The sequence below is a fragment of the Bubalus bubalis genome, chromosome 7 (assembly GCF_019923935.1).
Source record: "Bubalus bubalis isolate 160015118507 breed Murrah chromosome 7, NDDB_SH_1, whole genome shotgun sequence".
In the NCBI taxonomy this organism is placed as follows: domain Eukaryota; kingdom Metazoa; phylum Chordata; class Mammalia; order Artiodactyla; family Bovidae; genus Bubalus; species Bubalus bubalis.
In genome coordinates this window covers 14,357,360-14,384,419 of record NC_059163.1, presented here as the reverse complement: position 1 = coordinate 14,384,419, position 27,060 = coordinate 14,357,360, and the positions used below count along the sequence as shown (strand labels likewise).

The 27,060-nt window shown below is 51.6% G+C and overlaps 1 protein-coding gene across 1 annotated transcript in view; it reads left to right on the top strand.

Moving 5' to 3' along the window:
* JAKMIP1 (janus kinase and microtubule interacting protein 1) overlaps positions 1-21,716 on the top strand; it is a 158,181-nt gene extending 136,465 nt beyond the window's left edge. The window contains exons 17-22 of the mRNA XM_044945663.2: positions 3,278-3,346; positions 4,718-4,795; positions 8,213-8,416; positions 14,702-14,767; positions 18,064-18,108; positions 19,243-21,716. Coding sequence (XP_044801598.1) covers positions 3,278-3,346; positions 4,718-4,795; positions 8,213-8,416; positions 14,702-14,767; positions 18,064-18,108; positions 19,243-19,272 — 492 coding nt within the window. The 3' untranslated portion in view covers positions 19,273-21,716. The remainder of the gene's footprint in view (positions 1-3,277; positions 3,347-4,717; positions 4,796-8,212; positions 8,417-14,701; positions 14,768-18,063; positions 18,109-19,242) is intronic.
* The last annotated feature ends 5,344 nt before the right edge of the window (positions 21,717-27,060 follow it).

Below are 27,060 nucleotides of genomic sequence, written 5' to 3'. Positions count from 1 at the left end.
TCCTGCACTGGTGGGCAAAGTACCCACTGAGTGGGGGGTGCACTGGCCATGCCTCCCATGAGAGGCCCTCTCCCCATGCCCTTTTCACTTCTCCTTCAGGGTTTTGGGGGCAGCAGGTGCCCTGTCCCCATGCCTCTTCCTCCTGGAGGGTGGCACAACCCTGAACATCCAAGTTCCCTCCCAGAGCGAGGCCCCACAGACATCTGGTGGGATTCTGATATTAAGTCTGTGCCCTCACATGCCCAGGTGCCCAGGGCCAGAACTTTCTGTCCTCACTTTACTCCCCCAGTGGCTGGAAAGGACCTGTCAAGTTTTTCTGTGTGTGTGCCTGTTGTAAGTGGGCTTCCCTGGTGGCTCAGCTGATAAAGAATCTGCCTGCAATGCAGGAGACCCTGGTTTGATTCCTGGGTCAGGGAGATCCCCTGGAGAAGGGATAGGCTACCCACTCCAGTATTCTTGGGCTTCCCTAGTAGCTCAGCTGGGAAAGAATCTGCCTGCAATGCAAGAGACCCTGGTTTGATTCTTGGGTCAGGGAGATCCCCTGCAGAAGAGATAGGCTACCCACTCCAGTATTCTTGGGCTTCCCAGTTGGCTCAGACGGTAAAGAATCTGCCTACAATGTGGGAGATCTGGGTTCCATCCCTGGGTCAGGAAGATCCCCTGGAGGAGAGCATGGCAACTCACTCCGATATTCTTGCCTGGAAAATCCCCATGGACAGAGGAACCTGGCAGGCTACAGTCCATGGGGTCAGAAAGAGTTGGACACGACTAAGCGACTAAGTACAGCACAGCTAATATACAAAGCAAAATTTTTTAGTTTTTTTTTTAATGCATAATGTGCATAGCAAATCTTTTTTCTTAGCAATAAGAAAAAAACTAGACATCATGTTCTATAAAAGCAAAGAGCAGCTTGTTGTAAGGATTCTAAACTGGACTCTTTTTCCATTTTAGTTTATTCATTTTATGACTGCTTGCCTTAGGATAGTACAAAGAAAGTCTTTTTCATTCCTTGTAAAAAATACGTTTCCCAGTTTCTAAGACACTGCACACCCGCTCAGCCTAGTCTAAGGAAATGCTGCGTTGGGCACCTGCTCCCAAGGCTGCCTCTGTAGCCACCCTTGGGGGCCCAGCAAACGTGAACTCTAGGGGGAGGCTCTGTGGGTGCAGCTTTATCTAGGCTTGTTCCTGCTATGGACCCAGCATGTGCGCTACACACCTCCTCAGCCCCGTACCCCCTTCCTTCAGGAAGTGACTGTCAGGTGCTTGCTTCAGGCCAGGCCCCGGGCTGGGTGAGGAAACTTAACAGAGCACACCCCATGTGGTGGGACAAGGGAAGCAGCAATCTGTCAGCTGAGTGCTGTGCCGGGATCCGTGGAAGGCCTCGGACCCCACAAACTCAGGAAGCAGGGCAGGCTTCCTGGAGGAAAGAAAGAAAGTGAAGTTGCTCAGTCGTGTCTGGCTCTTTGCATCCCCATGGACCGTAGCCCACCAGGCTCCTCCGTCCATGATATTTTCCAGGGAAGAACACTGGAGTGGGTTGCTATTTCCTTCTCCAGGGGATTTTCCTGACCCAGGGAATTGAACCCGGGTCTCCCACATTGTGGGCAAATTACCGTCTGAGCCACCAGGGAAGCCTTCCTGGAGGAAGCGACACCTAACACAGGTCCACAGGCTGAGTAGGTGTTAACCTCTATAAAGACCCGGGTGGAGGCTGGGGATGGGAGAAGTGGTGACGTTCCGGGCAGAGAGAGGAGGTGGGCAGAGGCCCTGAGGTGAGGGAAGGCGGGGCTGTTCCCCCAGCGTTGTCAGGAGCTTGGGGGGCTTTAAGTGGGAGCAGGGAAGGTCCACAAGGTGATGCTAAGTGTTTCTGAGGGAAGACACTGGCCGAAGGGGATTTGGGGTTAGACACAAGTTTAGGGGCTGAGAGGGGGCCTGCCTTGGGCGGTGGCAATGGAGAGTGGTGGGCGGGGTTTTGAATCAAGAGGAGGTAGCACCAACAACGGGAAGTGAAGGGGAGGAGCTATGGTTGCTCTCAGCTTTCCCTTCCAGGGTCAAGGTGAGATGGGGCTTTTCCCTATATAGGGGGGCCAGTGAGCCCTTTCTCAGGGGCTTGACACATCGGGCTGTGGGAGACATGTCTGGCCTAAAAGGGGGCATTTCAGAGACATTTCAAAGAGGGAGAACCCATAAGGGAGGTGAGAACCCCTGAAGGAGGACCCCTCGGGGAGAGAGGATGACCAAGGACAGGGGCTCTGAGGGCCCCGAGAGTCCAGGAGGGGTAGCCATGTCCAGAGGAGGAGGAGGACAAGGGGTCTGGGGTGTCAGGATGGGCCCGTCCCTAGGTGCTTGGCCAGCGGGCCCCACGGCAGGGAGGTCGTCTGTTGGCTTTAGCAACGAGGAGGTGAATATTCATACATGATGTCAAACCCGACCCTCCTGGACACCCTAAAACATACTCTACAGAGTGTTACCCAGTTACCTGGACCTCCCCCCTGGCTCTCAGGTGGGCTCCTCGTAAAGAGACACCTGCATGCCCACACTTAAGGGGCAGCTGCCTGTGCCCGCTCACCCCCAGCCCAGACCTGAGAAGGGGCAGACACACCCCCATCACCAGCCCATGCAGGTGCCCCCACGGGTTCTCTCAGGCCATCACAGCCTGCCTTGTCAGAACCCCCTTCATTCCTGTACCCCACGGTGCCCCTGGCTGTTCAGACATGCCCCAGGTGGCTGCAGGGAGCAGCTGTGGGGGTGCAGACCTGCGGGCAGGGTACAAAATCCCCGCTTCTCACCTGTGTGACCTTAGACAAGTGACTTAGTTCAGCTGCTGTGTCCTCGCCTGCAACGTGGAGTGATGCTGCCTTCTCCACAGGGTGGTCGTGAGGGGGCTGGGTGAGGTCCCAGGCGGGAAGCCGCCAGTACATGGCAAGGAAGCACCCAGGGAGGCTCACCCGCCCACCTGGGGGGCTCTCAGGGCAAACACTTGCAGCCTTCCACACGGATCCATCGTGCATACCCAACACCTCCTCTACATACAGGCTCACCTGGACACACGCCTCACACCCACCTTCACGTACATATGCACACGTGTGTACCCATGATTCCTGAGCATACATCTGTTGAAGCTGAAACATCTGTGCAGACTATGAAATTCCATTTCAAGGACCACCATGGGACATGTGGGGGGACCCCTCTGGGCCAGGAGCCTCCTCGAGGAGGGCGGCCCGACGATGGGCACTGGTTCTCACTAGCTGTGCCCTCTGTCCCTGCTGTTTTCCAGTGGCTGAAGCAAATAGAGGGAACGGAGGCGGCCCTGACCCAGAAGATGCTAGACTTGGAGAAGGAGAAGGTAAAGGACATGCCCCAACCCTGGGAGGGAGGGGTTGACAGAGTGCAGATAACTCACTTCCTGGGAAGGAGTTATGTGTGTTTTGTATTGATTTGCATGCATTTCTAAATTTTGCTTTTGCTCTCATCCCTATCCTGTGTGGTCATCATCCATTCACTCAGTTATTCACTTGATACATATTTTTGGAGCCTCTGTGATCCTGGAAACTATGACAGTTTTAGGGGTTCAGTAATGAATAGCAGCATCCCTGCCTTGAGGGTCTAGCCCGAAAGCCCATGGGGACATGTGCATGGGAGCGGACAGCCACAGTGCAGCATGAGAAACTTAGGAGAGGCAGGTCAGTGGTATGGAAGCAAATGGACCAGGGGCTCCGGAGACACAAAGAAGGGGCTCCAGTCTTTGCTTGCCCCTTCCTGGACATGAGTTTGGGAGAGACACACTGGACCTCCTTTTTCTTATGGCTAATGGGGTTTTCTATCTCCATCTCGATGAGCTGGAGGGATGAGCGATGCTGGACATATAGCCCATTATCACACGGTGCTTGGCACCTGTGGGCACCTGATTAACAGTGATGGTGGCTATTCACCAGGGCCCCTGGGCATAGAGCAGGATCTCTCATACCCAGTCTGGGGATGTTGGAGAAGGCTGCCCAGAAGAGAGAGCTCTTGAGCTTTCAAAGACCAATTTCCCCAAGTAGAAGTGAGGGGAATAAGGAAGAGCCTGAGGTCTGGAAGCTGCGTGTGGCATGGGAAGAGCCCTGGGCTGAATCCCCAGGCTTGGGTGTCTAGTCCACCTCCATCACCAGTGAATCGTGGCATCTAGAACAAGGCACTGGTCCTCTCTGGCCCTCTGTTTCCTCCTCTACAAAACCAAGTGGCTGCAACAGCTGAGCTCTAACCCTGAAACCCTCCAGTCAGTAACAGGAAGATATTGGGGTTCTGGAGAACTCATGCTTGGGGGGACTGAGTGATGGAGGGTGGGGAGGACATATCCAGCAGGGAGAGTACCCAGGAGGTGGGTGATGCTGCTGGTTGGGGGAGAAAGAGCCACATCAGAGAACTATTGAGATGGTCTTCAGAGGGATTCCTACAACCTGGGCTTGGGAACCAGGCCAGGCACCCAAGAGGAAGGAAGCTGGGGGTGTGGGGAGAGGCTTGATGGAGGTTCCTGGGCCTGGGAGGCTCCTGCTGGGGGTTCACACAGGAGCAACCAGGGCAGACCTGACACCCCTTCTCACCTGAGCACCTGATGGGTCCCCACCTCAGTGGAACTGACTCACTCTCCAGCAAGTGTGAGTAGGCTGGCTCTGAAGAGCTGCCTGGTGATGGGTCCTTGTGCTGATCTTGACCTTGGGCACCTTGTCTTTTTCAGGATCTGTTCAGCAGGCAGAAGGGCTACCTGGAGGAGGAGCTGGACTACAGGAAGCAGGCCCTCGACCAGGCTTACCTGGTAGGACCGGAAGTGGGTTGGATGTTCTGGTTCTTTAGACTCAGCACTACAGGCTGCTCTCCCTTGGGGGCTGATGGCTAAATGTGGGGTCCGTGCGGTGCTGAGTGGGCAAGATCCCAATGCCACCTCCGCGTTTCGGTTTCAACCCGAACAACTGTACAGATAAATGGTCACTTTTTCCAAGTCAGTCATGATTTTTCCAAAATATTTACTTAACTTGATCATTTTCTCTGGGCATACTTATTCATACTTATTCAGTTCTGGGCTTCCCTGGTGGCTCAGACAGTAAAGAATCTGCCTGCAATGTGGGAGACCTGGGTTCGATCCCTGGGTTGGGAAGATCCCCTGGAGGAGGGCATGGCAACCCACTCCAGTATTCTTGCCTGGAGAATCCCCATGGCCAGAGAAGTCTGGCAGGCTACAGTCCACTGGGTCGCAAAGAGTTGGACACCACTGAACGACTCAGCACACACACTCAGTTCTAGTAACCATTTGAAATGAAGGAAAAGAAACTTTCTGCTTATTAATATTTTTATTAATATTTATTTACATGCTTAAAGCCCAGAGCAAGTTTTCCATAAGTAGGAAAAAGAGACGGTCACAAAAGAACACAGAAGTGGGACTTGCCAGGCAGTTCAGTGGTTAAGACTCACGCTTGCACTGCAGGGGCATGGGTTTCGATCCCTGATTGGGGAACTAATCCCACATGCTGCATGGCGTGGCAAAACTATCTTTTTAAAAAAAGAACACAGAGGTAAAGCAGTGAGTGGAGGGCAGGTGATCATCAGAACAAGAATTATTTGTCGTGAGGTTCTGTGCAACATCAAGCCTGGGTCACAGAACCAGTTGTGGCTTCCAGGTGATGAGTGTAAGGAGGGACCACGCTCAGGTTCATAGGTCATATGGCTTTGAGGGGGCGTTTCCTGGATGTTCCCCACATCAGAGAGAACTCTGAGCTCAAGGGTGCTTTTTCAGGAAGAAGCAGTGAATAGCAACATCTGGAGCAAAACTTTGCCTAGATCATTTGTAGCTAAATCTTTTGACAAAGAGGGTTTCCACCTAACAAATGCAGAATCAATAACTAAACATTAACTTGCAATCCCCACTTCCATAAAGACAGAGAGCAGGAGGCTGGGCTTAGCACAGGCAGGACATTCTGGACGTGAAGGCTGGTCAGCCTCCCCTTGACCCTTGACCCTTCATGTCCAGTCTCCGGAGGCTTGAACCCCCAGGGCAGGGAGCCGCAGATGGTGAAGGTCGGGAAGGTTTCAGCCTCATCAAAACAAGGTGTTTTCCTCTCGATTGTCATTTCTGGGCATACAATGTTGTAATGGTGGTCAGAGCAACTGAAAAATGAGACCATGTTCATTCTTTTCTCCCTCTCTTTCGCTTTTTTGGGTTTTCCTTGATTCTATCTATCTATTCTATCTTGATTCTATCCTTTTGCAAATACCCTTTCTTGCTGCATTGTACACCATCTCTGTGCTCCCCTAGGCTTCCCCAGTAAGTTCCGAGGAATACTATTTGAGGGGATAACATGGAAACCTGTGGCCAAAAAAAAAGAGGGAGAGTAATTTTGTTGACCTCTGGCTCCTTAATATGCTTAAGGATGGGCTGAGACTCCAAGAGGAACAGAGGAAGTCATATGTCAAGTTCACAGGTTCTTGGGCCCTCTTCTTAAAGGACATCTTGCAAGGCTGGTGTTCCCCAGCACACTCTGGGAAACTCGGTGTCCACCCTTGGCTGTCAAAGTGCTGTGTGCAGAAAGGCCCTGGGGGACCCTGAGAACCCGAGTCCTGGTTCTGTAGAGGAGACCCCTGGGCAGGCTGATCCTGTTGCTGGGTAGAAGCAACATTCTTACCTGAAGAACATTCCAGGAGCTTCTCTGGTGGTCCAGTGGTTAAGACTTTGCCTTTTAATGGAGGGGGTGTGGGTTCTATAGGGGGTGTGGGTTCTATCCCTGGTCAGGGGGCTAAGATCCCATATGCCTCAAGGCCAGAAAACCAGAAAAACCACGGGGGCAAAATTATGACAAATTTAATAAAGACTTTAAAAATGATCCACATGTAAAAAAAAAAGGAAAAAGACTATTCCAAAGCCTCGAGTGGGATTTCAGGCACATGTGGAGGTTGGAGCCGTAATCAGTGTGAGGCTGACCTCAAGAGTCAGGGAAGTAAAATGCTCCTGAGGGTGGCAGTGCCATGTGCCCAGGCAGAAGCGAGGAGAGCAGGTGCCAGACGCACACCTGTGTTCCTTTGTCATCGTGCAGAATGAGATGGCACAGGGCCACAGTGGAGCTTCTGGAATTGGATGGTGAGATCCTGGCTGGAAACTGGCCACTTGGGGGTCTCCTAGGAGTTCGGCTGCTGAAGGGGGGCAGTCAGCAGGCACAGGCAAGCTCCCACTCCATGGGGACCCCTTGGCCGTGTCAGTGGACACATTCCCACCTTCTAGTTTCCTGGGGTGATCGCTGGAATTGGGAGAGAGGAAGCCAATGCCTATTGGCTAAAATTGGTCTGGTGGGCCTGAAATTCCCTTGCAGAGTTAGCACAGTTGTGCTGAAACGGGGGAGACTACAGGAGTAGATGGCCACAGGCACAAAGGGCTACCTGTGTTGACCCCCTGCTTCATACCACTTCCTGCCTCTTCCTGGCAGTTTCCATTAAAACTGGTTGTTGGCCAGTAGCATCTTGGGAAAAGAAGGAGCTGCTCCTAGCAAGAGATTCAGGTGGGGATTTAGGGGAAAAGAGAAGGAAATACTTCTTTCTCTCTTTCATCCCTAGATATTCCTATAAGGTAACTGTTTTTAAGTGTCTCACCATGAAGTTGAAAAGAAATAACTTCCTCTCAGGATGAAAACTCCGAGCTTTCACAAAGATCCCCTCCATTGGCTACTAATCTCTCATGTGCTTCGCTAACCAAGGGAGTCTTGCTTTTTGTGGGGATTAGGGAGCAATGAGGACATTGCCCCCAGTTGCTTGGGGTTGAAATCGCTTTTCTAATGAGCCAGCTGAACGCCAAGTGCCTGCAATTTGGAACACATTTTCCCACGCTACTCCAGATAAAAGAGATTTGTTTCCCAAGCTGGAGACAGTAAATTGGAAGCCAAGGATAAAAATAAAGACGAGTCCAAACCTCTCTTTGAATCAGATATTTTAAGGAGAGATTATGACTATTTTTTCTTTATCTGTAGAGAGCAGAGCATCTTGATTGAATAGAGTAAGACATGTTCTCAAAACTGTGTGCAGGGAACTGGAAGGGGCTCCCTCACCCCACCCCGCTCTGCTCTGCCCGCTGCATGCCTCCCCACCCCGCCCAAGAACCCCCCGCTCAGCCTCGCTCAGCTGCAGTGTCCTGGGGTTTCCTGTCCCCCCCACCTTGTGACCTCCCACTGTCTGTGTCATGTGGGTCGCTCAGAAAATCCAGGAGCTGGAGGCCACGCTGTACGATGCGCTGCAGCAGGAGCCGGGGCGGAGGGCCAGCGAGGCGCTGAGCGAGGGCCAGCGGGAGGACCTGCAGGCCGCCGTGGAGAAGCTGCGCCGGCAGATCCTGCGGCAGAGCCGGGAGTTCGACAGTCAGATCTTGCGGGAGCGCATGGAGCTGCTGCAGCAGGCCCAGCAGGTAGGGGAGGGGCCGGCAGGGGGAGGGGCCTAGCTGGTAGGGGTGGGGCAGGCAAGTGGGGGAGGGACTGGTAGGGGGAGGGGCCCAGCAGATAGGGGAGGAGCCGACAGGTAAGGCAAAAGGCAGGCAGGGAGGGGAAGGGGCGGGCAAGGAGGGGAAGGCCCAGTTGGTAGGGAGACGGGCCAACAGGTAGGGGAAAGGACAGGCAGGTAGGGGGAGGGGTCAGTAGGTAGGGGTGGGGATGGGCATGTAAGGGGAGGGACCGAGCAGGGAGGGGGAGGGGCAGGCAGGTAGGGGGAGGGGCCAGCAGGTAGTGACAAGGACCTGGCAGGTAGGAGCAGGCGCCCCGCTGGGCACCACTGTCCATCGTCTCCACTTCTCCACCCTTCCTTTCCCCTGTCGGCACACTGTCACCTCTGAGGGCCCATTCGCTGGAGAGCTGGCCGTAAAGCAGGTTTCCGTGAAGTGGGGGTGTCTTCCCGTGGACGCCCTCATAGCCCAGCGAACCCTCAGTGATGGACGGGGGGTTGCTCACGGGCACACTATACCGCCCACTGTTTCTAATCATACATTTGAACAAGGTCCCCACCCTGCCAAATGATAACACAAACCAAAGCGAGGCGTCCCCGCTTCCTCCAGCATCCGTCTTCTGTTTAAACTCAGGTTCTTGTAACCAGGGGCGCCGGCTGGCCGGTTTACTTTGATATTCCTAAGTGTGTGCGGCGTCCTGTGTGAGCCTCTTGTGCTGCTGAGCACACGGGGGCCTGGTTCCCAGGACCCGTCGTGCTGCTGGAGCTGAGGCAGCCCCAGGGTCTGGCAGACCTTGGAGGCTCACTGCTTTAGATCTCTTACCCCATGGCACTCCTGCGGGTGGGACGATTACCTCCGTTTCCCTGATGCGAAAGCTGAGACTCAGGAAGGTTAACTCATGTGCCTGAAGGCTCTATAGCTCATAAGGAATCCTGCCAGTGAGGAAGGATCTAGATAATCAGTGGGAGTCGATGGCACCGAAGGAGAGGGAGACAGAGAATTGGAAGAAGGAGCAGGTGGAGAAGTGCCTTCTGTCCGAGGCAGCAGAGGACCCGGTTAGGACTAAGAAGCGAGGATTCCCATTGAGTGCAGAAAAAGGGATGCGGGGGCGGGGCAGGCGCAGCTGACTGCATTTGGTTGACGAGTGAAAGGGTCGTGACCAAAGGGGAAAGGGGAACTGGAGGTATGAACGCGAGCTCTTCATTCCATTCTTGATTTGGGCGAAGGGACTCCGGGCAGCCCCTGCAGGAGCCCCTGGGCTCCTGTGCTGCTGTGATCTGCTCGCCAGCTACTGAGCTAGCCGGCTCTGATGGGCGTGGCTCCTGAGCGACCCGCCTCTGATGGGCGTGGCCCCTGAGCCAGTCTGATGTCTGGCACCTGCTAGGTGTTGGCTGAGCACCTGGAGCTGCAGCACATACAACACACAACTTTCAGAGCACGACACAAGATAGCACATATAACACACGACACAACACAGCACAGCACCGTCAGGGGCTCTGGCAGCACTCGGCCGTATCTGACCCAGCCTGGGGCACCAGATGCCTGATTTGACCAGGACACATCCGAGTTTGCCGTGGGCTGCAGCGGTCTGTCTTGCCTGCATCTAGCCCATGGGATGCAGTGACGTCACCAGTGTGACTCCAATGGACGTTTTATTTTTCAAGCGCTGTTAACTAAGGGGAAAAGTGGATGCAGAGGGCAAAAAATTAATCAGCACATGGCCCCTTTCCCAACAGACTCATTCGGCACATTTACACCATGTTCTGCTGTAGTGAAGATTGGAGTTAATCCACTCATGCCAGCTTGCTTTGTCCTGTCCCTCCCCAACCGCACAACCTCTGTCCCAGCCAATCCATCCACTGCACCCCAGAAGGCTTCCTAACACAGAGTAGCACCACCCTTCCCCAAAGACCCACCCTGGCTCCACAGTTCCCAGAGGATGAAGCCTAGGTTGCATAACCTGACATCCTGACACCCCTGGGCCCCGTGCTCACCTCTACAAATGCATCGGCTGCCTCTCTCACCAGCTTTTCCTGCTGCATGTCACACTTTCCATTTGTAACTTTTCTGACATCTGCATGCCAGGCACTGTTCTCTGGGCTGGGGACACAGCGCTTGCCCTCTTGAGGCTTGTATTCCAGAGCAGGGAGACAGACCAGTGTTGGCACTTAGAGGAGGCTCCATAAATGTTGGTTCATTGAGGGTCACACCAACCCTCTGAGTGGGGGCCATTGATGCAGTTTCACAGGTGAAATGAGTGAGGCTCAGAGAGGGTAAGCAACTTGCCCAAAGACATAGCCAGGAAGTGGCAGAGCTGGGATGTGATGGCAAAACTCTTTTGAACACTGCCCCTTCCAGCCTCCCATAACCAGGTGAGAGGCTGACCCTGGTTATTTTTTTTAAAAGTCATGAAAGACTAGAATGAGAGTCAGCTTCTCAGGCTGATTTCTTTTTAGATAAAGATAATTTTTTCACTTAATCTTTTTTTTTTCTTTTACTTTATATTGGGGGTATAGTTGGTTTACACTGTTGTATTAGTTTCAGGAGTACAGCAAAGTGATTCAGTTTTACATATACATATTTCCACTTTTTTCAGATTCTTTTCTTATATAATTTATTACATAATACCGAGTAGAGTTCCCTGTGCTATACAGTAGGTCTTTGTTGATAATATATTTCATATGCATATGTTAATCTCAAACTCCTCATTTATCCCTCCCACCCCAACTTTTCCCTTTGGTAACCATAAGTTTGTTTTCAAAGTCTGTGAGTCTGTCTCTGTTTTGTAAGTAAGTTCAAAAAATGGACAAATGATCTAAATAGACATTTCTCCAAAGAAGACATACAGATGGCCAAAGAGCACATGAAAAGATGCTCAACATCACTAATTATTCAGTTCAGTTCAGTTCAGTCGCTCAGTCGTGTCCGACTCTTTGCGGACACATGAATCGCAGCACGCCAGGCCTCCCTGTCCATCACCAACTCCCGGAGTTCACCCAGACTCACATGCAAATCAGAATTACAATGAGATATCACCTCACACTTGTCAAAATGGCCATTGTCAAAAAATCGATAAACAATAAATCTGGGGAGGAGATGGAGAAAAGGGAACCCTCCTACATTGGTGGTGGGAATGTAAATTGTACATCCACTATGGACAACAGTATGGAAGTTCCTTCAGAAACTATACATAGAATTACCATATGACCCAGAAATTCCGATTCTGGACATGTATCCATAGAAAACCATACTTTGAAAAGATACATGCACCCCAATGTTCATGGCAGCACTATTTACAATAGCCAGGACATGGGAGCAACCTAAGTGTCCATCTACAGAGGAATGGATAAAGAAGATGTGGTACATACATATAATGGAATATTCAGTTCAGCTCAGTCGCTCAGTCGTGTCCGACTCTTTGCAACCCCATGAATCCCAGCATGCCAGGCCTCCCTGTCCATCACCAATTCCCGGAGTTCACTCATACTCACGTCCATCGAGTCCATGATGCCATCCAGCCATCTCATCCTCTGTCGTCCCCTTCTCCTCCTGCCTCCAATCCCTCCCAGCATCAGAGTCTTTTCCAATGAGTCAACTCTTCGCATGAGGTGGCCAAAGTACTGGAGTTTCATACTCAGCCATTAAAAAGAATGAAATAATGCCATTTGCAGCAGCATGAATGGACCTAGAGATTATTATACAGAGGTAATATCTCTCTGTCTGAAATAATCTCTGTCTGAAGTAACTCAGACAGAGAAAGACAAATGCCACATGACATCACTTATATTTGGGATCTAAAAAAATGATACAAAGGAACTCAGACTGATTTTCAAAGCCCAGAAGTTGTTCCTGGGAGATTTTTGCAAATCCTTCAAAAACTATAAGAGGTTGTCCCCCCTCCATGTGGCACGGTGATTTCCAAGGCACTGTTCCCTGGGTGCCCATTTCATCCCCAGAGTCACAGGGTCACAGTGCAGTTATTACAGAAGAGGAATTCCACAGAGAGATTAATTGATTACATGACACCCCAAAGTCCACCAGCTGGTAAATTTGGGGCCCGGGATCCAAACCGGAGTCTAGCTGAGTTTGTGCTCATTCTTAGACGATCCCCGCCTTGCAAGGGGATCTCTGAGGAGCGGTCACTGTCTCCCTCAGGCGGAAGAGGGTTAGAAACATATCCGGTCTCCTTTATAGAGCACATACTCTGCCAGCTTTAAGCATTTTGAACGGGCCTCCCTTGTGGCTCAGCTGGTAAAGAATCCACCTGCAATGCAGGACACCTGGGTTTGATCCCTGGGTTGGGAAGATCCCCTGGAGAAGGGAAAGACTACCCACTCCAGTATTCTGGCCTGGAGAATTCCATGGACTGTACAGTCCATGGGGTCACAAAGAGTCGGAGACGACTGAGTGACTTTCACTTCCTTTTTCTTTCAATTCACTCTATTTTGCTGCCAGTGTGATCTTTCCAAAATCAAAATCTCATCATTTCCCTACTTAAAACCCTTCACAAACTCCCCATGACACCCCTAAATCTTCAAGCTCCTCACCGGAAAGCTTCTCACTGGAACATTCAGACCCTCTGCCCCCTGGCACCCCCAGCTCCCTGCACACACATCTCATTTCTTCTGCCTGGATTCCTTCTTTCCTGCATCTGGAAAACCACCATGGGCTAGATTCTATGCCTCCTCCAGGCCCCCCAGCCCACACCTCAATTCTTTACCCTCCTCACCTCTCTGCTCAAGCTTGACCTTCCCTGAGCCCCCATATAAAGTAACACCCCTTCCCTTTCCCTACCCCACTTGACTTTCTCTGTGATATCTGTATTTATCCAGGGCATCATCCATGTATTTGCATAGTTCCATTGTCTGAACTTGATGGACCATAAACCCCTTGAGGCCCTAGGCCTATTGTGCCATACCTGCTGAGTGGGCACATGTGCCCACAGTGGTGATTCTCAGAGTAGGATCTCCAGACCAGCAGCATCCCCATCACCTGGGAATCTGTGGGGAACACAGCTTCTCAGGCCCCACCCTGGAACTGATGAGTCAGCAACTCTGGGGCAGGGCCTCTGGGATCCACAGGGCCTCCAGGTGATGCTGATCTGAATTTAGGAATCTGGACAGACGGTTTCTCCAGGCCTGAGGATGGGTCTACAAGCTTAATTCGGGCTGATGCAAATTGCCTGGCCATCAGTCCGACAGCCTTTTCCCAAGGAATGAGGTGTCCGTCTGCATTCAGGACTGGTAAGGCTAGTAGCTGTCCCAGCGTATCAACCCTGTCGGGTGATGAAGTGCTATTGGACACATGACAAACTGGAAAAGGTCATACCTGCCAGACCTCCTGGTGAAATGCTGCTTGGAACTGGAAGGAACAGATTGATAAAGCACTGGTGGGTGTGCACCCCAGGGAGCATTCGGTGGGTGCAGAGCCAGGCAGGCGGCCATCTCTCCCTGTTGGCCCAGGACTGATGAGTTTCTCAAGACTCTGGACGTTCAGTGCTAAAACCAGGAATGGCCCAGGCTCACGGGGACAGTTTGTCATCCTTAAACCTTCTAAGAACCTGGGTGGATGCTGCAGCCATGCCCCCCATCAACACTCATCTCCTCTGCCCCTGCTCCCAGGCTCCAGCTAAATAAATCTTAGACATGTCATTTGGTGCTGCTTCAAATCCTTGAGCTTTATTGACCTGCCCAAAAGGCACCTTCATGTCTTGGTCTGATCTTGATGTTTATGTTTTCAAAAGATCCTGCCTTAAGAGTGCAATCTGTTTCCATGCATTTCAAGAACAGGCAAAAATCTACTTTTAGTGAGAGGTCAGAATAGAGTCACGTTGGGGCCTGAGGGAGCCTCCTGAGTGCTGAAGAGGCCCTCAGTCTTGATTCAGGGGGCAGAGAGACAAGGCTGTTCAACATATAAAAGTGAGTCGAGTTGCCCACTTACTGTTTGTGTGTTAAGCAGCTTATTGTTGTTCAGTTGCTAAGTTGTGTCCGACTCTCTTTGACCTCATGGACTGCAGCATGCCTGGCTTTCCTGTCCTCCACTATCTCCCAGAGTTTGCTCAAACTCGTGTCCATGGAGTCCGTGATACTATCTAACCATCTCATCCTCTGCCGCCCTCTTCTCCTTTTGCCTTCAGTCATTCCCGACTCATTTCCAATGAGTCGCTGTTTACACACTACACTAGACAAACAATGAAGAGTGAGATTTGAACCTGGAAAATTTACTTTTTCTGATACAGAAATTAATGTGTTGCAGAGAGTGCGAGAACTGGAGGATAAGCTGGAAATCCAGAAGCGACACCTGAAAGAACTGGAGGAAAAGGTAGGTGGTGTGAGCTCGCGCCAGCCCCTGGCATCTTCCATGAACCGCTCACGTGGAGTATTCTCTTCTGTCAGTTTCATGAAGCCTAAGGAACAGGCTCTGTCTTCAGCCCTCTCTTCTGTGCCCGTATCCCCCATACTGGAGGTCCAAGAAATAAGTACTTTTCTGGGGAAGAAAGTCTGAACCCCTCTGACACTACCTCACTGGGAAGGGTGAAGTGACTTTCTCCATGGACTCATTCTCCTTAAATGACACTTATGCCTAGAACCAATGAGTATTCTTCCCTTCAGGGAAGTCTCTTCCTTCCAGCAGGAAGTGAGGCTGATGCCCAGTCCCATTGGCCCCTGTGGTTGTCCCCACTTTACGGGTGAGGACACTGAGCCTGAGAAAGATTCAAACACCTGTCCACAATCCCACAGCTGGGGAGGGATAACCCGGGTCTCCAGGGATTCCACAGTCACCCTACCAGCACCCCTGCCACATACTGCTGGTCCGGACAGATAAATGAATCCATATACGCGGTATCTTTGTTAGGGCACTTACCATTTCCTGTTCATCTGCCCAGTGGCCAGGACTTCCTTGAGTTCAGGGACCAGCTTTTATTTATCTCTTTATCCAAGACAGTTCTTGCCATGAAATAGGGCATCATCAAATGTTTGCAGGATGAATAATAGATGAGTAGAAAACCCAGACTTCCCTGATGGCTTAGACAGTAAAGAATCTGCCTGCCATATGGCAGACCCGGGTTGATCCCTGGGTTGTCAGGAAGATCCCCTGGAGAAGGGAATGGCTGCCCACTCCAGTATTCTTGCCTGGGAAATTCCATGGACAGAGAGCCTGGCAGGCTACAGTCCATGGGGTCACGAAGAGTTGGATATGACTGAAGGACTAACACACACACACAAATACACTCACACAGAAAATCCACAATTGCACATTTTATGTTGTAGAGGTAAGCTCATGTTTGGGAATAGGTGATGGACTCTGACCCCAACTTTGGGGGGGGTTGTCTGTTGGGGACAACATGCGTCAAAAAAGCTTTAAGGATGATGTGCTGCCACCCTGGAAAAGAAGATGGAGAAAGGATGTTTCTGGGCTTCAGGTGTCTGAGGCTGATCTTTGGAGAGAAGAAGCTGACTCATTCCATGGACAGAGCAGGGCCAAAGTCACGAAAGCCACCAGAGGGCAGATTCAGGGCTGTCTGCAAATGGGATGACAGCCCACTCTTTCTAGAGGGAATCAAACACAATGGCCCAAAGAGATAGTGCAGCTCTTCAGAGGCTACCCCAGCTTTTTCTCCTAAAAGTCAGCTTTTACACAGATTAACTCACCTTCCTGGCGTCTTCCCTACTGTACCTGGAGCCCCAGGGCCTCCCAGCCTGCACAACCGGCAGTGTCCTCACGGGGGCAGCAGAGGGTAATGGCTGGAGGATCTGGGCCGGTTCTCCTGAGTGCCCTGGAAACCCCTTAGGAATTTGGTTTAAGCAGACCCCTGGAGTCCCCACTGGGCTTCCCTGGTGGCTCAGCTGTTAAAAATCTGCCTGCATGCAGAAGACTCGAGTTCGATCCCTGGGCCAGGAAGATTCCCTGAAGGAGGGCATGGCAACCCACTCTGGTATTCTTGCCAGGAGAATCCCCATGGACAGAGGAGCCTGGCAGCTACGGTCCATGGGGTTGCACAGGGTCGGACACGACTGAAGCAACTAAGCAGTGGCAGAATCCCTATCAGACAGCTGCTCACCACTCCCCCCGCCCCCACACAACTTCTGCGGTTATTTTGAGCAGCCAGTGAAAGCAGAAGTGTTAGTCGCTCAGTTGTGTCGGACTCTTTTGCCACCCCATGGACTGTAGCCCACCAGGCTCCTCTGTCCATGGGATTCTCCAGGCAAGAATACTGGAGTGGGCTGACATTCCCGTCTCCAGGGTATCTTCCCAACCCAGGGATTGAACCAGAATCTGCATTGCAGGCAGATTCTTTTCCACTAGTGCCACCTGGGAAGCCATAACGATAAGTTGAAGTGAGAGTATTAGCTGCTCAGTCTGTCGGACTCTTTGTGACCCCATGGACTGGAGCAGCCCAGGGCGTCTCAAGGATACTTCAAGGATTTCCCCATGGACACTATTGGCCTGGGCTGGTGGAAAAATAACTCCAGCCACCGTGGTCAGCTGTCAGGAACTCTTTCCCCACCACATGCCACAGGGTGGTCTCGGCAAGGACCTCGCCATTCTCAGCTCTCAGTTTGCCTATGTAGAAAATCAAGAGCTAGGTGATTCTAAATGTTCCTTCTAGCTTTAACTTCCAGTGATCCTAAAATGTGTTTAAAATTTGTTGGCTGTCTGGATGTTCATTTTTTCAGTAACAATTTAGGGGAGCTATTACCTTGAGGTTTTGGGGGAAAAAACCAATGAATTATTTTCAAACACCACAGATAATATTCAGACATGTTTCTCCTAACCTAATCTCCAAAAAGAATCACCAGCAATTCTTTTTGAATAACTCAAGTTGTAAATAAGCTAAGGAAGATCTCTATTTTCAAACTGATCTGTACAATTTTTCACTCCTTTAGGGCCACTTTTTTTTCCTGATATTTTTTTCTTTTTAAAGCAGAAAAACCAGAGGCATAAAAGATTTTAAACAATGACTCTCTTGGAAGAGTGGGCCCTGGCAGGGATGGGGGAGGGGGAGGGGTTCTGTTTGTCTTCTGGAGGGACTGGGTGACCTGGGACCTGGGTGGAGTCTTCCTTGATCTTTGTATGCATGTCATGCCCTGCCTTTGGTGGGACCATCAACCATGACCATCAGCGGGTTCTTCCTGGATATATACTATCCTGCCACATTCTTCAAGAAAGTCACACCCCAGCACCAAAAATTCCTGGTCTGGGAATGTCAGTCCACACCCTTATTCTTGCCTGGAGAATCCCATAGACAGAGGAGCCTGGCAAGCTACACAGTCCATGGGGTCACAAAGAGTCAGACATGACTGAGTGACTAACACTTTCACTATGGTGTACATCTCCCCCGTCTGTATTAGCCAGATGTTTGCAGACTGTGTGGGGTAACCCACCCTGGGCAAGGAATCCCACAGAATGGGTTTCTCAGGTGGAATCAGCTTCTAAAGCCCACTGACCTCCTGTGTCTCTTTCCAAACCCACCCCCAGGGCCCTAGCTCTTGTGAAATGCTGTCATTGAATTCCATTCTACATATCTTACATCTTTCTTTCTTTTCTTCCCCCCTCCTCATTTTCTTTTGGTCTTATTTTATAGTTTTTGTTCCTTTTTTTGTTTTTCTCACTAGCATTCATTCTGTGGCCTTGATGACTTCAGTGAGCCAAGAACTCGGGTTGGTATCCTTTCATTTTCACTCATATTTTCTAAAAAGGAGATTTCCTCCCAACTCTGACCATAACATTCCTTTAGGCGATGTGGAAGGTGGCCTTGTGATAGATTGCTCAATGTCAGGCCCATTGGGCTAGAGGCATCCAGGGGCCGCTGGCACGTTCCACCCCTGGGAGGGAGATTGGGGAGTTCTCAGTGAATAAGGTTGGACAGTGGAGACCTGGTTGTCACCCTATTGTTATTTCATCTTGAAAAGGTGGTTACAGTTTTGTCCAAAGGTCCTCTCTGTTTTTGCTTTGGTTTTTGGTTCTCTCTATCGCCTGTGAACCAGTAAATTCACCATACGGTCCACTATAGGCTATTTCCTGTGGACCAGTAAAATTAACCAAAGAGTCGGCTTCTGGGGTCAGGGGTCTGCAGGAGTCCATGGCCTGCATACAAAATGCCCAGGAAATCTGTGTAAAGATTCCAAGCCCCTTGCCTCTCCCCCTGCCCTGCCCTTGACCGCAGATCTGGTTTTGATGCCATCCCAGCAGCTGGTCCATCTCTAATCATTGGACCCTGCCTGTCTCACACTGTGTTCCTGCTTTGGCCCCCAGGCCTACCCCCTTTCTCCCTGTTCTGAGGGCCCACCATGGACTGGGGACTGCCAAGGCCCCTAGAATCTAGAGTTCTGCCCCCTGAGTCCAGCTCAGGTGAGGGCCCTGTGAGTTCCAGGGATGCCCACAGCCCAGCAGCTGCCTGGACCCCCAGACTGAGCTCAGACACTGTGTCCGTGCCCAATGCCCAGCCCTTGTACCTGAGGACTTTTCCTCGGGTCCTCTGTGCCCAGTCCTAGGACAGCACTTGGCATGTGGTTGATGTTCATTCAGTGCTTGTGTGGCAAGTAAAAGAAAGACCCCAGGTCTCATCAGACAAGAGTGGGGGTCACTATAGCAGGATGGGGTGGGTGCAGGAGAACAGGCCATCTGAACCCCATTTCCTCTTTTCCTGGATTGTCGGGGAAAGTCCCTCAGTAGGCTCGGCTGGAGGGTTCGGAACAGTGGTGGGGACAGGCGAGGGCAGATAAGCAGGGACTTCTCTAGCCATCCTAACCCTAGGTTCTTGTGTCATTTCCAATTATTTTTTAATTTTCCAGGATAGAAAAAAAGCTTATGGAAAGAACTGAGTCCTATGGCAACCCTGACCCCACTCAAACCAAAATTCAACAGCAAAACAAGCTATTCCAAGCCCAGAGACTGAAACCAGAATTTGTGGATACTTGATGACAGTCCAAAGGGGAGGCATTTAGGATCTACGGCTGGGTCCTGGCTGGGTCGGGCTGTAGGAGCTCTGCAGGGACCAAGGGGAATTTGTCAAGCTCAGGGCCACATCTGAGTCCCCGCTATGGCACCTTCAAGAGCCCGAAGGGCAGAGACCCGAATACCAGGAAACTAAGTGCAATTACTAGAAACTGGTTGATTGGAGAGCCGCTGCACTGTCTGGGGACAGACCCGTGTCCTGTCCCCACACGGCATGCCTCCCCAGCCGTGGTGTGTGTGCCCGGCTAGACACTGACTGTATACATATGTCTCCATGAGTTCTGCCCTGTGTATCCCAGAGTCTGTCAGCCAGAATGATTCAAAAATGTCCCTGTGATCTGAACGCAAAGTCAAGACCCGGTCACCAAAGCCCTCCAGGTCCATGTGCAGCTGGATTCAGCAGCCGGAGGCCAGAGAGAGACATCTGGAGCCTCACCCACTGTGGGCAGTGGATGCCAGGACCTCAGATTTACAAGGGGGAAGCCGCAGGCTCCATCACTGTTGTGGGTATGACACAGTGAAAGTCCCAGAGCCTGACTGCACCTGGGGTCATGGTGGAACAAGGACTGAGAGGTGGATAGAGCCCCCACTCAGACCACCCTTGGGCTTTCTCGCATCTGGGTTGTCATTTGCAAGGGGTTGGCAAGGAAGAAATGCTGTGTTATGAAGTGATTCCCTGGAGAGCCTGTGAGGACTGAGGCTCCTTCTGCCATGGTCTGAGACCAAGTCTGCTCTCTTACAACCGGAGAGAAGGAGGCAGCCCTTCCTGATCTCAGGAGACCCACCTCTGCATCAAGCCTCTCAGCAGAACGGATGGAGTGGGGCAGCTTCAGGAGGGCAGGACACCAGCTGGTGGGAGTCAAGTTTAGGAGGGAATCCCGGAGAAGAGAAGTCCCTTTTGGATGTTGTTGCAGTGAGTGGGTGGGTGGGGGAGCATCTCCAGGAGAAGACACCCGCTTATATGACTGCCCCCTCCCAAACTTTTGGGAGGAAGACTTTTGGAATCAAAATAAATCAAGTGAAATAGAAGGTAATGGCTGTGAAGGAGAGGATAGCCACGTCTTATTGGAAGAAGCACCTGAAGGCAAGGATGATTTGATCCCAAGGATGGAAAGACTCGCTGCTCTGTGTTTGTTGGACTGCAAGAGCAATCTGTAATTTCTAGTGAGAATAACCTTTGGAGAAAACCTAAATGACCAAAATTCAGGCCACTGGAGGAATCAAGGAGGGGAGGAGAATCTAAGAAAAGAGCTGAAAGTTCTCAGAAGGACAGACCCAAGGATGGAGAACATGGATCTCAGTACAGAAGGGGCATCCAGCCAGACAGAGAGGGATGTTCAAACAAAACCAAAGGATTAGGGGGCTGTAAGCAAACAGACACCTAAGACAGCTGAGAAGCGACCATTCCTCTTTTGAAATTTAAACCCAAAGCACCGCCACACCAGCCCCATGACTTTCCAGCATCTGATGACCAAAAGCAAATGAACTGATGTCTCTGCTTGGAAAAAGCAGGCATCTGAGCACTCCAGGTAGCAATGGGAATGTAGGATCACACAAGGAACAAAAATGAAAAAGCACACCTGATTTCTCTGGAGCCAAAGAAGCACAGAGAAGCCTTGCTTTGCTAACTTAGCAGCGCAAGTCCGGGAGGTGTGCAGGGTCCCTGGGAAGCTGGACCTGCAGCACAGAGCACCCATCGCCTCCCCGCTGCAGGAGTGTGGGGTCTTCTGTCCTCCTGCCCCACACTTCTGTCTACTCAGCTCTCCCACTCAGACAAGAGGATACGAACGATGGTGGCTTTGATGTCAGACTCATCTGGGTCCACTCCCAGACCTGCCACTCCCCTGCAGTGAACACTTGGCAAAATACTTGTCCCTCAGTCTTAATTTTTTCTATCTGTGGAATGGGGGTGATATTCCCACACAGCACCTCACAAAAGGTTTTCTTTGGGTACAACTAGACAGTTAGGCCCAAAGACTCTTAGACACTGTCAGGAGCTGTAGCAGACAGCATTGAACACACCTTTGTGGGAGTCATCCTCAAAGGAGACCTCATGGCCCACAGGGGACCAGGGGCCATTCCCTTTGGCCCCCAGGAGAAAGTTCAGGCGCAAGGGAGTGAGACTTACACAGGCAGGTATGGGAGCTGCCCAGGCTTTGAAGCCCAAAGTCCTCAACAAGAGCCAGCATTTCTTGTGACAGTCCTAGGCATCGCCTCCAGGGTTCCTGCCAGGGACAGGCCCAGTCACAAGAGCCACTGCACTCAGCAGGCCTCAGAGCTCCGGCGGCCCACCAGCTGCATGCTCATGTTCTCAGAGCCATCCACAGCTCCCCGCGAGCCCAGGTGAGGCACAGGGCTCAGGGCTACTGGGGTGGTTGTCGCCTAGCAAGGCAGCTGATCTTCTGCGCAGGTGTGGTTTCCAGGGCAGAAGAGCTACAGAGTCAACTGAACCCAAGTCAGTCTCACTCAGAAAGGAGCAGGCTTGGGTCCACCCTTTACCACCTACCTTCTAACAGATCTACTCGGGGTAAAGAGAGAGCCCAGGTCAAGTTCCTGATACAGGAATGTCATGCTATGCCATGCTGATTAAGTGCCCAGCATCCCACTCCTCATCCTCCCCTCTCTCCTCCCGCCTCACCCCTCCTCTTACACCCTCACGCTTCACCCCTTCCCTCACATCTCATCCCTCCTCTTACACCTTTCCACCTCACCCCTCCTTTCACACCTTACCCCTCCTTTCACACCTCACCCCTCCCCTCACACCCTTACACCTCACCCCTCTCCTCACACCTCACCCCTCCTCACACCTCACCCCTCCTCTTACACCCTTACACTTCACTCCTCCCCTCACAACTCACACTTTATTCCTCCTCTCCTCCCCTCTCCTTTTCCTCCTCCCCCTCCTCTCCCCTCAGTTCTCGGCAGTGGAAACTTGTGAGGGGCAGAGCAGTGAAGAAGTTTAGATGACAGAATGTGCCCCGCCACCACCTTCTGGCAGCCATGTGGGCCCAGGGATCAGCCCTGCGGGTGACCAGCCATTGGGTGTACCCAGGTCAGGACTTCCAGTTCTAAAATAGGAAAGTCCTGGGCGCACTGGGCGGTTTCCCTCCACTGCATGTTCTGAGTTTCACTGACAGTCCTATATTCCAGATGCACTGACTCGGTGCCCACGGCCCTGCGGGCCGGGAGGTAGAATGGGGGAAGGTGCCGCTGGAGGGGGCGGGGAAATAGCCCCGGGGGCGCTCTGCGCATGCGCAGCCCCTGCTGAGGGGCCCTCGTCACCCGGGGAGCTGGACTCCATGATTTAGCGTTCACTCGGTGCCTTCCTGGCAGTTGCATTCTCTCTCCTCCCATCAGCCGCTTCCCTCTTTCTTGATCCTTGAGGTACACAGTTGAGCCTCAGGATCTGGGAGGTCAGCTCTCCCCTCTCCTTCCAGATTCAGTGTGTGATGAGTAGAAATCCCGCCTGACGTTTCCAGTACAAAAATGCATGTTTGTTTCTCTTCCATTTAACCAGACCCTGCTAGATGTCTGTCAAACTGGGCATACCAGCCAGCCAGTTTGGGGTGCTTCTCCCTCGAAGTTGTCGAAGAACCCTTGGGGACTCCTGCTGCTGCTAAGTCGCTTCAGTCGTGTCCGACTCGGTGCGACCCCACAGACGGCAGCCCACCAGGCTCCCCCGTCCCTGGGATTCTCCAGGCAAGAACACTGGAGTGGGTTGCCATTTCCTTCTCCAATGCTTGAAAGTGAAAAGTGAAAGCGAAGTCGCTCAGTCGTGTCCGACCCTCAGCGACCCCATGGACTGCAGCCTTCCAGGCTCCTCCGTCCATAAGATTTTCCAGGCAAGAGTACTGGAGTGGGGTGCCATTGCCTTCTCCTGGGGACTCCTACAGACCCCAAACTGTGCCCCCAATTCCAGCTCAAGGGGCAGAGCTGTGGGTTTCCAGACCCCTAGCAAGGCAATGGCAACCCACTCCAGTACTCTTGCCTGGAAAATCCCATGGGCGGAGGAGCCTGATAGGCTGCAGTCCATGCAGTCCATGAGGTCGGGAAGAGTCGAACACGACTGAGCAACTTCCCTTTCACTTTTCACTTTCATGCATTGGAGAAGGCCATGGCAACCCACTCCAGTGTTCTTGCCTGGAGAATCCCAGGGACGGGGGAGCCTGGTGGGCTGCCGTCTGTGGGGTCGCACAGAGTCGGACACGACTAAAGCGACTTAGCAGCAGCAGCAGCCTCCTTTCACCTCCCTCTCAACCCTCCCCTACCCCTCAACCTGTCTGGGGCTGCTGTCTGGTCTGAAGGGGGAACCCCTGTGCCCTGCTGTAGGTCAAGCTGTGTGTCCTTCCCATGACCACCCTCAGCCTTGGGGAGCCTCACCCAGGCTGCTGAGGATGCAGGACCCTGTCCTTACAGCTGCCCCGTGGCCATCAGTCTCCTCCCCCCAGGTCTCCAGCTCTGAAAAGCCCACAGAGGTGATAATCCACCTTCCTGCCCTTCTCCCTCAGACACAGAGGGTTCATTCCAAATGGACCCCACAATCTTAGTTACTTACCCAGAAAGAGTCTGAAGACACATTCTTAAGCAGAGGTTCGGGGCCTCAAACGCCCTTTACCTGTCCTGGAGGGAGGAGACAAGATGCATCTTTACTCCAGCTGCTTCCCTAAGAAAGGGCTACCTGCTCCCTCCTCCTTGCCGGCCTGGCACTGTGATTTTTTTTTTTAGGTGGTCATCCTACCTCAGTCAGCTGTCAATCAATCCCCCTGCTTGAGGAGGCTCCTGGCAGCTAGGGTCCCTAGGGACTCACTGTGCCAGGCACAGGACCAGGCACTTGAGAGCTAAGTGACTCATGCAGCAGCAGGGAGGAGACTACTGTTCATCTCGTTTTGCAAGAGGCAAAGTTAATTGCCTAAGAACTTGGCAAATAAGAGACAGAGTTGGACACAGCCCAGGCAGGCAGGCAGTAACTGCAAGGTGTTGCCTCTGTCCACCACCTGACAGCCTGCCGCTGTGTTCACTGGGTGCCGGGCTCTGTACAGGGGTGCTTTACCTACAGCAACCCATTTATGCATCAAGAGCTCTTGATGTAGGTGCTATTTTTACCTCCTACCTCTGCCTTTTATGAGAAGTTAAATGATTTGTCAAAAGTTCCGTCAGAGAAACACCAGAAATCTAAGCCCCCCCCCCCCCACAGCGCCCCCTGGCGGCCGATACCCCACCCTGCTGCCTGTGAGTTCCCTGTGTCTATTGCAAGCCCCTGAGCCACCCTACACAGTGGCCATTGTTGGGGGAAAATATTTTAAATTTTTTCTTTTCTATTATGATTTATTATAGGATGTCGAATATAGTTCCCTGTGCTATACAATAGGACCTTGTTGGGGTAATTTTAAATTTTTTCCCATCATGTTTGGGAAACATTTTAAAACATAATCTTCTTCCACCAGACTACCTCTCTGCTAAGGTAGATAAGAAAGAAAACGATCATTATCAAATGAGCACCAAACCAGAATGTGATGTGCATCACAGACCATCTGTTAAGAGATTTTCAAAGGCAGAAAAGAATTCATAATCTTATGAGCCAAGGAGATGCAGCCTATTCATACAGATCTTCAGGATAAGCAATAATTTGTTCTCAAATAAAAGAACTTGGCAACATTAATTATTACATGTATGTTACCCTAAATCCATCTGGATATTGGGATGACCCTCTATGTTAATTTGTTTTATACAAAGGAAAATGGAGTTTCTCATATCTTTAGAATGAGGTGGTTGTGCAACTTGGAGCCAGGTGACCACTAATGTAAGCTCCGACCCTCCCACGGGAACTAGGAGATGAGGTCCTATTGTCCTTGAATGTTTGCATGCCAAAGAGATGGCTCCCAGGATCTTCAGAAAGATATCCTGGGTCATAAAACTGGCAAAAGGCTTATTTAGCTTTTAAAAGGATTTACATGTATTTCAAATAGATGAAGAACTATAAGTTTTCTAAAGTAGATCCTCTCAGAAAAGGGCAGGGGAAGTCTCGTCCATCATTTTTAGAGACGTCCGTCTCTACCCTGCAGGAGGAAATGGGAGCTCACTCCAGTATCCTTGCCTGGAAAATCCTGTGAACAGAGGAGCCTCGCCGGCTATCGTCCAAAGGATCACAAAGAGTCAGACACGACTGAGGGACTAAGCACGCATTGTCTCTTTAATGGGGCCTCCCAGGTGCACTAGTGGTAAAGAACTCACCTGCCAATGCAGGAGACATGAGGCTTGGGTTTGATCCCTGGGTTGGGAAGATCCCCTGGAGGAGGACATGGCAACCCACTCCAGTCTTCTTGCCTGGAGGATCCCTTGGACAGAGGAGCCTGGCGGGCTATAGTCCACAGGATCCCACAGAGTCAGACACGACTGAAGCGGCTTAGCATGCACACACATCTCTTTGATGACGTCCATTATTTTAGAGAGAATTAAGCCACTTAGTTTAAATTTCTATTTATTTCTGTACCACTGGGCCTGTTTATGGCACTGGCTCCTCTTCCATGGCCAGCTGCCTCTGTTCTCACCTCCTACACCTTCACAGTGCTCTAATTCTCAAAGTAAGATCTGATCAGGCCCCCCTGCCTCTAAACACTCCAGGGACCCCCACTTGCCACACAGAGATGTCACAGTGCACATCCTGGAACCCACGGCCCAGAAGTATATGGCCCCAAGTCACCTGTCCTGCTTGGGTCTTCATTTCCCCCTTGATTGTGTCTACTGGGCCAGCCAAACCCAATCGCTCCCATCGCCTTCATCTTCCTGTCTCTGTCCTAGGGCTCTGGTCCTGATGCTCCCTCTCCATGGAGGAGCCTTTTGCCCACCTCTGCCAGCTGCGATGGGTCATTTTCTGGCTACCTCTCCAGCTTCAGGCTCCCCCACACTCGACATGATGTGTTTCCTCCTGTTCAGGGTCTTGATTCATCCTTCACTCCTTGAGCTTTTTTTTTTAAAATATTTATTTGGCTGTTCTGGGTCTTCATTGCTGCATGGGCTTTTCTCTAGTTGTGGAGAGCAGGGGCCACTCTAGTTAGTGGTGCGTGGGCTTCTCTTTGCAGTGGATTCTCTTGTTGCCAGGCACAGGCTCTACGGCGCATGGGCTCAGTAGTTGCGGCTCCTGGGCTCTAATGCACAGGTTCAGTAGTTGTGACACACGGGCTCGGTTGCTCTGCAGCATGTGGGATCCTCCCAGATCAAGGATCAAACCCATGTCTCCTGCATTGGAAGCTGGATTCTTTACCACTGAGCCACCAGGGAAGCCCAGTCCCTCGAGCTTTGGATCCAGGCTCAGATTTGAATCCTAACTCTGCCACTGCCCATCTGTAGGGCCTGAATAAGCTCCTCTACCTTCCAGAGCCTCTGTTTCATCATGCCGTCTATAAAATGGTTCTGAAAATGCCCATCTCACAGGGTTATCAGAACTGGACTAAGTAAGGCGAGATGGCCCAGCGCGGTGCTAGTTACCCTTCCCCTCCACCTAGTCAACTCCAAGCCAGTGATAAATGTTTGCTGGACTCAGAAAGGGAGTTTAGAACATCATTTATTGCTGGGTGAAAACTTGAGCCTCACTCTTGAGAATCTATAACACTCTCATGGTCCTGCCTGGAAATTTTATTTTACCTCTTTGTACACAT